Below are 16,431 nucleotides of genomic sequence, written 5' to 3'. Positions count from 1 at the left end.
GATCTGTAGCCCACCTGGTTAACACCTTATGCAGGTTATGGTGCCTTATAAGGCCTGTAATCAAAAAGAGTATCTGATTTTGTGGCACTTCATTCATGGGGCGGGATTTAGCTCAGTCGGTTTAGTGCTCGCTTGAGGTGCTCGCATCACAGGATCGAACCACCTTGGTGGATCCATTCAGCTGATTAGTTTTTTTCTCATTCCAACCAGTGCACCACAGCTGGACAAAGGCTGTGGTATGTGTTTTTCTGTCTGTGGGAAAGTACATATAAAAGATCCCTTGCTGCATTAGAAAAAAATGTAACGGGTTTCGTCTGATGACTACGAGTCAGAATTACCAAATGTTTGACATCCAATAGCTGATGATTAATTAATCGATGTCAGTGGTATCATTAAACAAAACAAATTTCTTCACTTAATTCATATATACTTTGTCACCAAAAAGCATACATCGAAATAAGTTGAGAACTGCTGTTCATGTTACCAGGAAGTTACCAAATGCAAGAAATCAAGAACGGTACTTCGTTCTCCACAGCAGGCGAGATGTACCCCAGTGGTATAGCGCTCGCTCAGTGCGCGGTCGCTGTGGAATCGATCCCCGTCGGTGGGCCCATTGGGCTATTTCTTGTTCCAGCCAGTGCATCATGACTGGTATATCAAAGGCCGTGGTATGTACTACCCTGTTTGTGGGATGGTGCATATAAAAGATCCCTTGCTGCTAATCGAAAAGAGTAGCCCATGAAGTGGTGACAGCGGGTTTCCTCTCTCAATATCTCTGTGGTCCTTAACCATACATGTATGTATGACGCCATATAACCGTAAATACAATGTGTTGAGTGCGTTGTTGTTAAATAAAACATTTCTTTCATTCTCCACAAAATCTTATTAAACTAAAACTACACCACCTAAATTTGATCAGTTGAGTGTTTGTTTAGATCAACATACAGCATCAGTAGATGGGGTACCCACGGGACAGGGAAATCAGGGAAAATTATTTTAAAATATTCCCTGCAGGGAAAATTCAGGGAATTTGAAATTTTGTTCTGATTCTTTGAAAATACATGGAATTTTATTTGGATGTAATGGAATCTGGAAAAATATCAAGGAATTTTGTTGTTCTATATTGTACACATGTATATACATGGATATGTACATACAAAGTCATGTAAAAATGTAATAAACCTAAGATTTTGAATTTCTTTGTCTTTCATGACGGTATTGAATGATAGCTACTGATGACTTCTGGTATATGTTTAAAAAAATATCTATTTTTATTGAGAAATCATCTAGTCACTATATCAAATTGTAAAAGGTTATACCAGACTTAATCTATATATGCAAGTATTGTTATATTTGTAAACCATAATCTTTATATTCAGCATGTAGTTTTACATGTAGTTATAATACAACATAATGCCTAATGTTTTCCCCAAGGACCACAGTGAACATTTGTAGTTTTTATGGCTAGTCAGTATTAACAATAACTGGAACATTAGAAAAAAAAAATGAGTTGAAACGTACATGTATATATATACTCAAGGAAAAAAGTTCCTGTGCATCATTAAAATTTCAGTGAGACATTTTTAAAATTTAAAAATATTGTGTTTTACATAGACGTACTATTGGTCTGTTACAAGTACAGTGATCCTCTCTGGCCTTCTGAACCTGAAGTACGGTCTACACAATGCTAGGTGCGTCGTCGGTGACGATGTAACAGAACAACGTCTTGACGTACAGTCATGGTCGTACTTTGTGATCACCTAATTGGTTGCGTACATTTCTTCCACTGATTGGCCTTAACTCAGGGATGTATTGGGATGTTAAACTTGTCATTTCCAAATGATTCCACATGTGTACCTGCTTGATATTGACATTTGTTAATGTGACGTTCAGTGTAGACTCCCTAAACATGGAAGATCCCTAGTATCCCTAAACTGTCGATAGCATATCCGCAGACACTGCATAGTGTTGTGATGAAAACCAATAATACCCATCTTTCAAAGCAGTTCTTCTCTTTTTGGCATGGCAGCACACTGACAATGATCAAATACCAACAAAAGTATTTTTCTGAGTGATGAAAATCCATACAGTAGTTTTAGAGTCCAGTGATAAGAAAAATGGCGTCAAACAGGAGCATGTGACAATGCTAGTAATGCAACTTGTGATCACAAGGCATAAATAGCTAGTGCAGTTGACAGGACACCGATAGAATATCGAAGGGAGTGGCTACACTTTCATTTACTGAAACCTTTATGACCAGATTTCAAGTAAATTATATTCTATATGCAATTATTCACTGTACAGGAACTTTTTTTCTGTGAGTATATATTGTCACAATATGTTGATTATGGTATTTGGAGGTGAAGACGCGGCTATTGGGAGTGGCAGGAGGCCCTTGGATACAATAGAAAATCATGGATATTGGACAGGGAAAAATATTTTACAACAGGGAAAATGTAGGAAATTCTAATTTTCTAATTCTGTGGGTACCCTGAGTAGAGAACAATGATGTGAATGAATAACAAAGTATCTGTATCTGTGAAAGGTTTTTACTGTAATACTGTAAGTCATAAAACATTAGTGATCTTAAAATTTAGGAAAATCCAAATAAGTGACTTACTTCAATCTCTGGATAGCCCATATATTTTTCATGATTGTGTGTTGTACATTAAACGTTAATTAATAAATCCATTGTTATTGTGGTGTCAGATTTCTTTTCTTGATGTCTGTAGTTTTAAACCGTGTATCCCTACCATATTTAAATCCTTACTGTACATAGATGTCTTTAAACATTCCATTTGTTTTTCTTTCTTTTTTAATCTCTTTTTTTTGTGTGTGTGGGTGTTTTTTTTTACATCAAACAATATTACATTCATAATTGTTTTGACCTATCTTTATTTGTAGGAGAAAAAGTACAGTCAAGGCTCAATAGCAGTAGATCCTGTGATTGCCAAAAAGCAGGTGACTGTGACAGCCCCTGGAACTAACAAAGCAAAACCAACAGTAACTGGAAGACCATCCATAAGGGCAGATCTGGTAAGTAAAATGTCCACCAAATTGCAAATTTTGTTTCATTCATTCATTGATAGTTATTTTTGTCCAGTTACGGTTCAAGTGCCATGTCCTTAGGTAGGACAGGGCATACATAGCCTAATGGTAAAGCACTCACTTGATGTGTGGTGTCGTGAAACAATACCAAATAGTTTTTGATGTGCAGTCAGTCTGGAATCGATCGCCGTCAATGGACACATTGGAGTATTTCTCGTTCCAGCCAGTGCACCATGACTGGTATATTAAAGGCTGTGGTATGTGCTATCCTGTCTGTGGGATGGTGCATAAAAACAATCCCTTGCTACTAATGCAGGGCTCGAACTTAACGACAGCACCGATGGCAGTTGCTGTCGTGGAAATATAAATTGCAGTAGGTCGGGAGCATCATAGACGGCATAACAGTCTATAAAGCTCCTCAACAATGGCAACATTTGTGCATTTGAAATATGTCTACATACATCAAAATAAATTATGTTTATTTGTTGCATAAGTTACTTTTTAAAAATTGTTATAGGCAGGGTCAAAATTGCCATTGGCGGGTCATTTCACCCATTGTATTTAAACAAACATTGCCGTGGGTGAAAGTTTGAACCCTGTAATGGAAAAATGTAACAGGTTTTCTCTTTTGGTTTGACGTGCAGCACATGAAAACAGTCTACTGAACATTTCTCCGCTCTATCTGGCTGAACACGGCCTTCATTTTAGATGTGCAAATATCGTGTTATATGCAGATTGAATTAGAATCAGATTTTACATGTGGTTTCTTAAGTATAAAAGCAACAGTTGACTTACAGTGATTTAGACACCAGATAATATACAAACTTTTGTTTCCCAGTGGAAGGCCATGTCTCAGTGCTTGTTACCAAGTTAATGGCAAATGTATCGGACTTGGTAAACTTCTTGCTTAATTATCAATTTTGTCTAATCTAATATGTTTCCTTTTATCCTTTTCCTTTGCTTATATGTGTTTCTTGGTTTCTCAAAAATAATGTTGCTGTGCTGTCTTTTCTGTTTTAGGATGTTGCTAAGGAGTTCAAAAAGTGTAAAGAAGAAGGTGCTCAGCGTTTGGATCTAAGCAAGTCACAAGTATGCAATATTACTTACAATAATTCTTTTAATAGTTCAGTGTGTACATTTTATCCCAGTGTGATTGAAAATAATTCTGACATGTACTTACATTTAAACTTACAAAGAATGTTACAACTGCACTGCAGTCAATTCTAATTCTTTACCTTTGAACTCTTTGTCACCTCAGCTAGTCATTAACAAAACAGACACGCCTCTGGTTCAGGGTTCCTTTATTATGGTGTGGTATGGTGAAGAAACCTATAAAAATATATAAATACATCATACTTAACATTCGGTTATAATAAATAATGTACAAATAATATTTTCACAGCATAGGGTCATTCCATGTCAGATCACCCAATGGGTTAAACCCTACCCGCTCCAATTTCAATGAAATTTGGTATATAAGGTTATTTTGGCCTTTTCTTTTTTTTAAATTTTGTCAAAAAAGGGCGTGGCCGCCCTTTTTTAAATTGCCATAACTCGGCAACCAATGGTCCAATTTTGACAAATGAGGTATCATTGGAAAGGGGGAATTACAAGTATTCCTGACACTTGGGTTACTTTTGGGCTGATGACCTTTTGACCTATATTTTGACATTGAAATTGACCTTGTGGGACACGTGACTTTGAGATGACCTTTGATTAAAATTATAGCCCAAAATGTTATCTACAACATATAAAAAAATTGGAGGTGGAAAATGTTTCATTAGTCAGCAATTTCAGATTGAAATATGTTTACCTTCTGTTGTTCTATGCTCTCTGTATAGACTGCATGCATTTCACTATTAAATGTATATGCGTCAACACTGTAAATGTCATGAATGTTAATGATACAATATAGTGTGGCAACCAGGCAACCAATTGATTAAGGAAAATAGAATCTATAAATCACTACTGGTAGTTTTCTTCATCTTTTGTTAATTTTATATATTATTGTATTTCTGTTTATTTGAGGAGTCTTGACTATTTGATTGAAGTCACAAGCTTTCTAGTCTTTAACTATCCATGTTGAACAGACTTTAGAAATTCTGACGAGATAATTTTGGCAGATACTGTAATTCCTGGATGAAGATGATGTCATGGATGGGGTGTTTATAACACAAAGTATATCCCTTTTTGGAACCCAAACTTGTCTGCTTTTGACGGCCAGTGGAACTGTCTTGAAGGTCCATGAGGGTGCATGAACTTGACGTTATAGTCTCCAAATTCCTCTGAAACTTCATCCACCAAACCAATCCAAGGAATACCATCATAGAGGCTGCAGACAAAGTTTTGCGCCTTTATTTCTAGTGGAATTTGTGAATCGTCATTACTATCATCGAAATTGCTAGTATCTTGATTTGTACCAATTCGGGTGGATTGGATTGTAAACTCAGTTTGAAAACCTGCATTGTAGACTGATAATGGGACAAAACGATGGTACTGCAGGGTTTTGTTTAACTAGAGTTCATTGATTTATTAATCACTGGCTATTGGACGTCAAACATTTTGTAATTTTGACATAATAGTCTTAGAGAGGAAACTCATTACGTTTTTCAATTAGTAGCAATTGATCTTTTATATGCACCATCCCAGTGACAGATAGCACATACCATGGCCTTTGATATACCAATTGTAGTGCACTGGATGGAGCAAAAAATAGCCCACTGACAGGGATCATTGCCAGACTTGTCAGCGCACCAAGTGAGTGCTTCACCACAGGGCTATGTACCGCCCCTGCCATCTAGTTAACTATGTACAATGAAATAGCATTTGTTTGGCGTTTTAAAAAAGTTCCATATATATGACTATTTTTCTGCCATTTATTGCTGAATTGTGACAATTCCATTTTTTAAAATTCTTTATCCATTAAAAAAATTTGTTTTATCCTTCATTATTTATACATGTACTACATTGTAGGCCTATCATTAAATGCTATAAGTAACTTTTTTCAGTTGGATTCTCTGCTGCTTACGGTACAGGCCTATGCTTGAAACCTTAGAAAATAAGTGTCAAATTGTGATGCAGTACCTATGGTGAATAAACAAATTATTTAGCAATCTTACCATAATGACTTGCTCAATGACATGATGTAGACTCAAAATTTTAAAGTACAAACATTCTTCACTTCATCAATAAGGATGTAAATGTACACACATAAGTGTGCCAGTAGGCCTACAGACCACAGATACAATGTAGCAATTAATCTTAAAAATAATTATCAATACTAATTACATACATGTATATAAGTAAGAAGGATCAATTAGTTCTTTTGTTTGTCAGTTACCTACTGGAGACTTTCTGATACTTACATCTTAATGGATCTTGGAAATGGTGGGAAATCCGAGATCTAATGGATAAACTTAAATTTCTTCGATTTTAGATATTCATGCAGCATGCTCTGAATTGGGGTTGGGGGGCTGCAGTTTCCTCCACATGGGGTCCAAAGTCGATTCAAGGGGCCATAACTTCCTTTCAGTGTAGTCCCCATGGTAATATAGTTTAGCCTGTTAAACAATATGAGATGTTGGCACAAGATGTTTTTGATAATTAGGCAATATTTCAAAAAATTTATCTTAAATCTGTTGGATGCTGGACTATATTGTTAGAACATTCATGACATTTACAATGTTGATGCATGTACATTTAATAGTGCTTAAATACATGTGCAGTCTATACACAGAGAGCATAGAACAACAGATAAACATATTTCAATTTGAAATTGCTGACTAATGAAACATTTTCCACCTCCAATTTTTTTATATGTTGTAGATAACATGTTGGGCTATAATTTTAATCACAGGTCATCTCAAGGTCACGTGTCCCACAAGGTCAAATATAAGTCAAACGGTCATCAGCCCAAAAGTAACCCAAATATCAGGAATAATGCCAGATTTCGATTCCTTGTAATTCCCCCTTGCCAATGATGTCTCATTTGTCAAAATTGGACCATTGGTTGCTAAGTTATGGCAATTTAAAAAAGGATGGCCACGCCCTTTTTTGACAAAATTAAAAAAAGAAAAACGGCCATAACTCGGAAACCGTTGGTCCAATTGAGCTGAAACTCTATATACCAAATTTCATTGAAATTGGAGAGGGTAGGGTTTAAATTTCCTTTTTTGGGGGGTGATTTGACACGGAATGACCCCATAAATAGATGTATGTCTGGTTCATAAAATAAAGCAATACATATTTTCATTCACACTCAACAGCCATCCTTTCTTTAGTTTGCGCCAAAGAATCTGACCACAATGAATACTTTAAAATTAATATAAAATCCTGACACTTTGAATTGAAGGCTGATATAGTAGAATGGGAATGGGAACGTGCCCACATCCTTACGGTTCGGGCACGCCCACCATGGATTCGGATTCTGGCATAGCCAGTCCACGATTCCATGGTGGGGGGATGTAGTAGAAGGAGAGGTGGTGTGATTATCTTTGAAAGGAAAGGTTGGATTTTTCCCAGCATGCAGTGCTACTGTCATAACACATCACTGTATTCAGTCAAGCGTAACCATCACTAAATACACGTGCAACTGATAAATAAATAATCACAGCCAACAGCCAGTAAGTACATTCCAATTGATAATTGTACATAATCTAATTTATAAAGATAAAATTATGTATTACATTGCAAGTTACTGGTCAGTTTTATCATTTATCTATTCTAAAATACATATGGTTACATCTTTACTAACATTTGCAGATGAGCCAGAATAGAAAACATTAGTTCCAGTACTTTAAAATGCAAAAAGACATCTTTAGATCTTTTATTTATATCATTTTAAGTTGAACTTTGTTAAGCACAGTATCCTGTCCCGAGTCAGACCTCCGATCCTATCGGAGGCCAAAGTCGGGATAGGCATGTTCGAAATCATAGAGGTATATGGACACATTAAATTCCTAGTCAAGTCAAGTAAGCACAGTAAATGTTTTTACAGTCAAGTGAATTTTTAAATCACGAGACAATATTTTAAAGTGTTAGTTAAAATGTGATTTTTACCAAAGTAACAAATTGTTTGGTTAAGTAAATTATAGTTGTCTAACCAAACCATTTTTCTACAGCTTGAATTAACCGTATATTTTAATGACAGTATTTCCAGCTGATGTTTTAATTTTAAGCCAAATGCAAAAAGAGAAGATGTCATTGGAAGTCATTAATGAATAGTTTCTTTGATACAGGTACTTGGGCTATTTCTGGCTCCAGCCAGTGCTCACAACTGGTCTAACAAAGGTTGTGGTATGTACTATCTTGTCTGTGGGATGGTGCATATAAAAGATCCCTTGCTGCTAATCGAAAAGACTAGCCCATGAAGTGGCGACATCGGGTTTCCTCTCTGTTGTCTGACGCCATATAACCGTAAATACAATGTGTTGAGTATGTCGTTAAATAAAACATTTCCTTCCTTCATAACTGACACACAAATAGTACAATGATTCAAGTAAAATTTTGTGCCCTAAAATCATGAAAAACTGAAATAACTAGTTTATCCATTAATGAAACCTTTTTCCTCTTTTTCAGATTTCAGCTCTACACAGTAGTGTTAGAGAGGTAATAATATTTTGTGTTGTCATGTCAGCTTTTTGAAACAACAAAGTTCTGTTTGCGTATTCTGTTACTGTGCATGTATGACACAGTAGGCCTAAATATTTTTTTTTCGAGGATTGTTAACCCATTCTCCTTTTCAAATCCACTTTCTGTTTTATTTTTGTAAACAATAAAATACCAGATGTAATGTAATTTTCTTAGATCCATCTACATATATGATACATGTAAATGGTACAGTTTATTAAATTAGAATATTGTTTAAACTCTATTAGATCCTTTTTTTGTGATTATCACTCAAGAAAAGGTCATTTGGCCATTTTACATTGAAAGGTTTTAACAATGGAAGCATCATAGATGAGTTTATTATTTTTTTCAGTAATGTACAAATAACATCATTTGAATAGTTATGACTATTGAAACACTTGAGTCAGGTTTTTTTTATTAAATGCCAAAAATATTTTTGTTAACTACTTGTACATATTTGAGATGAATCTTTTTAGATAATGATATGAACCTGCTTATCTTAGTTGATTTGAGTTCATTAACATTTGATTTGTCAGTTCGTGATATATTAATGGGACATTCCTTAGTTTGCTGCATGTTTTAAAGATGTTATCGACTAACAGAAACTTTTTAACGATTGTAATTACATATCAGCTATATTTTTGTGCATAAAATGTTAGTGTCTGTATATTAAACATGTTTCTGATCGTTCTAATATTTGTACTAAGTTAAATTTCATTTTAATTCCTAAAATATGGTGTTTTTTTGTACATACAAAATTATTTGAAGACGAAATCCAGTTTGGGCTTCTTACAAATATTAAAGACAACCAGAAACACATTAAATATACAGACACTGCTATTCTAAACAAGAAAATATATTTAATATATAAGTTTAATCGTAGAAATATTTTATTAGTCGGAAACATCTTACAATGCAGCAAACTCAGGAATGTCTCTTTGAGTGCTAACTATAATCCAAATTTACCTTCTTCTATTTGCATTTGTTTGATCCTTGCAGTTAACCCAACTGTCAGAATTCTATTTGTATGGAAACCGTCTGACTCAGTTACCACCAGAGATTGGTTACTTGACTGGTCTCTCGACGCTGGCACTAAGCGAGAATTCAATAACAACACTTCCAGATTCCTTAGAAAACTTAACAAAGTTGAGAGTTCTTGACTTAAGGCATAATAAATTGCAGGAGGTTAGTACCTATCATTTTGGCATGTTATGCTGTATTATTAGGTTACCGGTTATTTAAAAAATGTATTGGTTCCCTGCCAGTCCAACTAAGGGGACCTATAGGTTTTGTCTCCGTGTCTCTGTCAGTCTGTCCCACATACAATTTTATGGACTTTTTAATTATTATTTTTTTAGCTATTTTGTGTATAGCTTTATCGCGCAGAGTTACAAATCATATTCGACGTTCATGGCAATTTGTCCATTTGTGACAGGGTTGTATCCCTTGAACTTAGGAGATATGTAAATTGGTTGGGCCCGGTTGGGGGACATGTATTGCTTTAGCAGTACTCTCAGAATGCTTGTTTTTTGTTTTTTTAAATTAAAGAACAAGATTAATCCTAAATATAAATATTTCTTTATTCACTGAATCAGTTAATGGAAGGCAAGACATTGAATTCTGCTGAATGCTTGTTTGAATTATATATACATGTGTGTATGTATATATATAGAGAGAGAGGGAGAGAGAGGATTTGTCACAAATATTTTGTAATATGAAAAATATCAACTGAGTCTATAATAATAAGTATTTGTTGAGGCTCTGCCGAGACAAATACCAATTAACTAGGCGAGGTTGATATTTTACATATTAAAAAAACACAAGTAGTGAATTCTATTTATCCTATAACATTTCTAAAATAACATTTTAATTAAATGTTTTGTAAATCACAGTACTGAAGTCTCTGCATCGTTAATATGACGTATTCACAATTAGCACAAATTAGTTTTGACGTCACGCATTTTAAGTAAATCTTTGAAAACATTACGCTTAGATACACAGGTCTTATTGACTTGTAAGCAAATGACCCATCCACAGCAACATTACCTAGAGACCTTGCAAATTTGCATACCATTATTAACCGGGTTAATATGCAAAAATTATCACATGGGTTTATGACATGGATATCATGGGTATGTTATAGAATAAATTCCAATATTAAATGTGTTGGTTGGCATTGATTGTCTCATTATATACCTGTGTATGTCTCATCTTTCAGATTCCGAATGTAGTGTATCGGCTGAAGTCGCTGACCACGCTCTTTCTTAGGTTTAATAGAATTAAACACGTAGAAGAGGACATTTCCAATCTCACTGTGAGTTCTTTTATTTTCTCATTGTTTATTACCTGAAAGTATTTTTTACTTAGGTCTCTTTCTTCAGTTATGGGTGTTGCATGTAAATCGCTCACTTGATGTGTTGTCAGTCTAGGATTGATCCCCTATTCGCAGACTCAATTGGCTATTTCTCATTCCAGCCAGTTCTCCACAACTGGTGTAACAAGGTCTGGAGTATGTACTACCCTGTCTGTGGATGATAGAGTATTTCTCATTCCAGCCAGTGCACCACGACTGGTATATCAAAGGCCGTGGTATGTGCTATCCTGTGTGGGATGGTGCATATAAAAGATCCCTTGTTACTAATGGAAAAATGTAGAGGGTTTCCACTCTAAGACTTTATGTAACAAAATTACCAAATGGTTAACATCCAATAGCCACTGATTAATAAATCAATGTGCTCTAGTGGTGTCATTAAACAAAACAAACTTTAACATTGCCACTGTTCGTTTTTGCATTTTGGAAAAAAAATCCAAATACAAAATGTCTTTTTATTTTGTTATTCTTTATCTTTGTCTTGTTTTCTGGAGAATGACCACTGACTTTTAATGGAATTCTTCCAAGAACATGAAATGAAAGTATTTTATGACTTTTTTCTTCAGAATTTAACAAAGTTCAGTTTGAGGGAGAACAAGATAAAAGAGCTTCCTCAAGGAATTGGACAGTTGGTCAATTTGGTGACCTTTGACATTTCCCACAACCACCTGGAGCACTTACCTGAAGGTATATCGCTAATTATCTGTTGACATTGCATAATTTAAAATAGTTCTTTAAGATTAGTTAATCTGATATTTTATTTTTGTTTTGCATATATTTATTAACCTTGAAAATCATTTTGTGAAAAATATATATTCTACTATATTTTGAGAAAACCTGTTCTTAATTCCAACCTATAATTATGTTAATTTACTATGTTGTAGATATTGGAAACTGCATAATGTTGAACTCCCTTGACCTGCAACACAATGAGTTGCTAGATATTCCAGATTCCATTGGTTATCTGAAGTTGTTGACCAGGCTTGGCTTACGGTAAATATAATTATTTTATCTCGTTCCTATATATAGAGGACAAGGCTATCTCATGAAAGATACCTATAGTTTTATCTTTTATACTGATATTCTAAACAGAAAAATATCTTTTAGCATGTAATTTTGGTCATAAAAAACAAGCTACAATATTTGAAAATATTAGGCAACCGGAACTTGGTTCACGTGATTTTTACTTGGGTAACACAAAATATATTTCTATAATGAATAAAATTCTGATGATACTGCAATTTGTTTCTTTTAATTTTATAATGTGACTGTTTACCACTTAACCTACTGACAGTTTGCTTAAATTTAAAATTACGTAACCGACTTGCAAACAGAGCAATAGTTCGCGTAAAATATTGTGCCCTGAAAAAGGCTCTGTATATCGTAATGTAGTAAACATTTTTCAATGACAACAAATTCAGGTAGTCCCTTTAACCATTGGTCTTTATTATAGGTATAACCGGTTAAGTGCCATCCCACGCACCCTGGCAAACTGTTCTATGATGGATGAGTTCAATGTGGAAGGAAACAACATATCAAGCCTACCGGTGAGAGGTTTCCCATTGATATCCTTAGATTGTCTCCCTTTGATGTAGCCAGAAGGTGAGATACAGGTATAACTGGCCACGGTGGTGTCGTGGTTAAGCCATCAGACATAAGGCTGGTAGGTACATGGTTCGCAGCCCGGTACCAGCTCCCACCAAGTTTTAATATCTCAGTGGGTAGGTGTATGACCACTACACCCTCTTTTTCTCTCACTGACCACTAACAACTAGCCCATTGTCCTGGACAGACAGTCCAGATAGCTACGGTGTATGCCCATGACAGCGTGCTTGAACCTTATAAGCATGAAAATAAGTTGAAGTGAAATGATGCAGGTATTACTTTTCCAGCAGCAGTGATGCCGATAGCATTAACTTTTGTATTTAGTTCCAAATGTTAGGTTTTCAGTGATGTTTAGGATTGTTTCTCACAAACGATAAGTCCTAGTTAATTAAAACTTTGTTTAATAATATCATGTATTCGTGATAATACCAAATTTATAATTTATTGTTTTACATTTTACTTTTTTTTTCGCTCTATTTTTTTCGGTTGTAATTTTTATTGTAAACTAAGTTAATTCTGAATGTTACATCACAAATAATTTTTTGTAATTCACTGAATCAATTTATGGTAGGTAAGACATTTAATTACATAGAATTCTTGTGTGAACTGTCAAGTGCATTTACTTTAATGTGTCAAGTTAACAGTATTTTGCCATTCCTCTCTCTCTCTCTCTCTCTCTTTAGATTTCTTTGTTGTTGGTTTTATACTTTCATCTTTGAATGATTGTTAGTATCAAAGTAATGTAGGATGTGTTTTACAATTGTTTATAGTAATATTGAGTATTTCTGGTAATTGAATTGCTTTCGGTGAAATTTTCTTTTGTTTTACAGAATAATTGTATTTTTAACTTGAATTGAAACTGTCCTTTGTTATACGAAAAACATACACATATTTTAAAAGCAAAAAAATAAATTTAAAAAATTTGATTTTGTGTAAGCAAGCAAATCCATGAACTGCAGGTTTTTTCCCCCTCATTTGCATCTAACACCTAGTTGCTTATATATTGTTTTAGATGTTGAAGTTTTGTCATTATAATAAATAAGGATTTAGTCTTTTAAAAAAAAAAAAAAAAAAAAAATGTATCACCAGTTGTGTCTTGAATAACCTATTTAAGAAAAACTAGATTTGACTTTTTTAACTTTGAAAGTATTTCTTGTCGTATATTTCTTATGTAAAATAATGTGATTGTTTTTACAGGAAGGGTTGCTCTCTAGTTTAACCAATCTGACGAGTATCACACTGTCGCGGAATGCGTTCCAGTCCTACCCGACAGGTGGACCATCCCAGTTTTGTTCGGTGTATGTAAGTAGATGGTCTTGTTAAAGATTATATATAGTTTTACTTTCATAATATCTGTGTGGTCCTTAACCATATGTCCAACACCATATAACGGTAATTAAATGTGTCAAATGGGTGGTTAAATAAACCATTTCCTTCCTTCATCTTTTTCTTCTTTTAATCAATTAGTATCACATTTACTGAATTGTTGTTTGTTATTTAAAGTATATTTTTAATTGATCCTATTTAAAACGGTATTGGTAATATAATTTCAAAAGTATACTAATCACTGTGTATATATATATATATATATATATATATATATATATATATATATATATATATATATATATATATATATATATAGAGGTTATTACCAGAGTGTTTTTCGGTATCGTCAATATCGTATATTAGGAATAAAAATTGTATTATGCGAGCCTTTGGCGAGCATAATACATTATTTTTATTCCTAATATACGATATTGACGATACCGAAATACACGAGGGTAATAATCTCTTTATCATATAAGCTCCAGCTTAATACAACGTGTTTTTGTAAACTGTACACGCAACTTTAATTCCAGTCCGCCATTACTAGATATTCAAATGACGTAAGAATAGGTGGCGCGGTGTATTTTTGAATGGAAATGATGTCAAACTCTAATGACGTCATTTTGGATGTCCTTACATCAAAATAAAGTTATGCCTAACGTTTTTTGTTTTCTGAATGCTGGACAGCTTTCAGTGTCAAATTGCCATTGAAATGTTTTTATATGATGACTATGAATGCATACGTCAATCATGGAGTGTCGCCCAAGTACATTTGCTTAAATGTCAATAAACTTAGTGCCGAGACCTCAACTAATTTACATCTAATTTGCAAAGTTATCAAATTCTTAAAGTATGTGATCTGAAAAATATCACATACTTGCACTGAAAATGTAAGATATTATATGATAAAAAATAAATATATATATATATATATATATAAACACACAAAACCACAATATAATCATATCTATGTGGAAGAGCCTCTAATGTTTTGCATTTTTGTTTCACTTACATAAACAAGCCAAATAAGAATGGATAATAACCCAAATTATTAAAAGTCTGATGTTGAGTTTTAGAGTACTACAGTTACAAGTAATGTTTTTCTTCATTTTGATTTATGTTTGTTTTTTTAAATTTAGTTTTTTTCTTTTCTTCAGGCAATTAACTTGGAGCACAATCAGGTGAACAAGATTCCGTTTGGGATATTCTCACGATCAACAAGTCTAACAAAGTTAAACATGAAGGATAATCAGTTAACATCTCTTCCTCTTGGTATGTTATTTTTAGTGTCATAATAGAAAAAAAACCCCCAACTATTCTATGAACCTCAGTTCCATAGAGGCAGGGTGTAGCTTCATGATAATAGTACTTATCTAATGTGAGGACTTCTAGATCATCCTAGCCCCACTCCCACGGCTAGTGATGTTCAGTGTTGGGCTAGTAAATAACAAATATTGCCTTGCCCGATGGCTAGTGAAAACATTTGTCAAATGCTACAGTTAAGTCTTATTTTGTAAATATGAATATCCTGCCCCATACACACCTCTACCCCACCCCCAGTGTTAGTGTTTTTAAGCTCTATCTAATTCTTTAGAGTGGACCCATTGGGCTATTTCTCATTCCAGCCAGTGCTCCACAACTGGTATAACAAAGGCCGTGGTATGTACTATCCAGTCTTTGGGATGGTGCATATAAAAGATCCTTTGCTGCTAATCGAAAAGAGCAGCCTATGAAGTGGCGACAGCGGGTTTCCTCTCAATATTTGTGTGGTCCAAAACCATATGTCTGGCACCATATAACCGTAAATAAAATGTGTTGAGTGCATCGTTAAATAAAACATTTCCTTCCTTCCCTCTTTAGGTGATGGCTCTGAAAATGTGGGTTGTAGATGGACCATACTCTATTTAATTATGTCATTAATACATGAAATACATGAAATAACTGTCGTGTGACCTAAACACCAAATCCTAACTTGGTAAAAATGAGACAATTTCATTGGTTTACTAATATTTTAAATTTAGTAGAATTTAGTATGGTCGAACTCGGAAGGGTCGAATACACCGTAACGCTCCAACCAAAAACAAAGTCCCGAGCTACACGATGTTGACCACATGGTTTGGTCAAGCTACCAGATGGGTCGAACACTTTCTCGAGCACCGACGGGGTTCGAGCCAACAGGATTCAACTGTATTTACATCATAGATTAATTGCTATCTAATAACCAATTAGGGATGAGCTTTTAAATGCATATCAGAAGGTTATCAACATGCACAAATTCTGTAAAAAAAATCATTTGGCCGGGAAGCATATATTCTATGTAATTCTATATCTGGCAAACATTTATTAAATAGGTGTTGAAAAATCGCCAGCAATCGCCTATTAAATTACATCCCTGCAGGTTTTCATGTCCAAACCATTGTGTCATGACTGATGCCTTAAAAGGTTTGGAT

General features: G+C 34.4%; 1 protein-coding gene across 1 annotated transcript in view; it reads left to right on the top strand.

Moving 5' to 3' along the window:
- The window catches only part of LOC121382029 (leucine-rich repeat protein SHOC-2-like), a 35,382-nt gene that overhangs the window by 5,207 nt on the left and 13,744 nt on the right, over window positions 1-16,431 (top strand). The window contains exons 3-12 of the mRNA XM_041511494.1: window positions 2,905-3,036; window positions 4,069-4,137; window positions 8,626-8,655; window positions 9,676-9,861; window positions 10,895-10,990; window positions 11,614-11,734; window positions 11,932-12,040; window positions 12,501-12,594; window positions 13,850-13,954; window positions 15,139-15,253. Coding sequence (XP_041367428.1) covers window positions 2,905-3,036; window positions 4,069-4,137; window positions 8,626-8,655; window positions 9,676-9,861; window positions 10,895-10,990; window positions 11,614-11,734; window positions 11,932-12,040; window positions 12,501-12,594; window positions 13,850-13,954; window positions 15,139-15,253 — 1,057 coding nt within the window. The remainder of the gene's footprint in view (window positions 1-2,904; window positions 3,037-4,068; window positions 4,138-8,625; window positions 8,656-9,675; window positions 9,862-10,894; window positions 10,991-11,613; window positions 11,735-11,931; window positions 12,041-12,500; window positions 12,595-13,849; window positions 13,955-15,138; window positions 15,254-16,431) is intronic.

The sequence above is a fragment of the Gigantopelta aegis genome, chromosome 9, assembly GCF_016097555.1.
Source record: "Gigantopelta aegis isolate Gae_Host chromosome 9, Gae_host_genome, whole genome shotgun sequence".
In the NCBI taxonomy this organism is placed as follows: Eukaryota; Metazoa; Mollusca; class Gastropoda; order Neomphalida; family Peltospiridae; genus Gigantopelta; species Gigantopelta aegis.
Note: the sequence above shows the minus strand (reverse complement) of the source record. Positions and strands in the feature narration are given on the sequence as shown.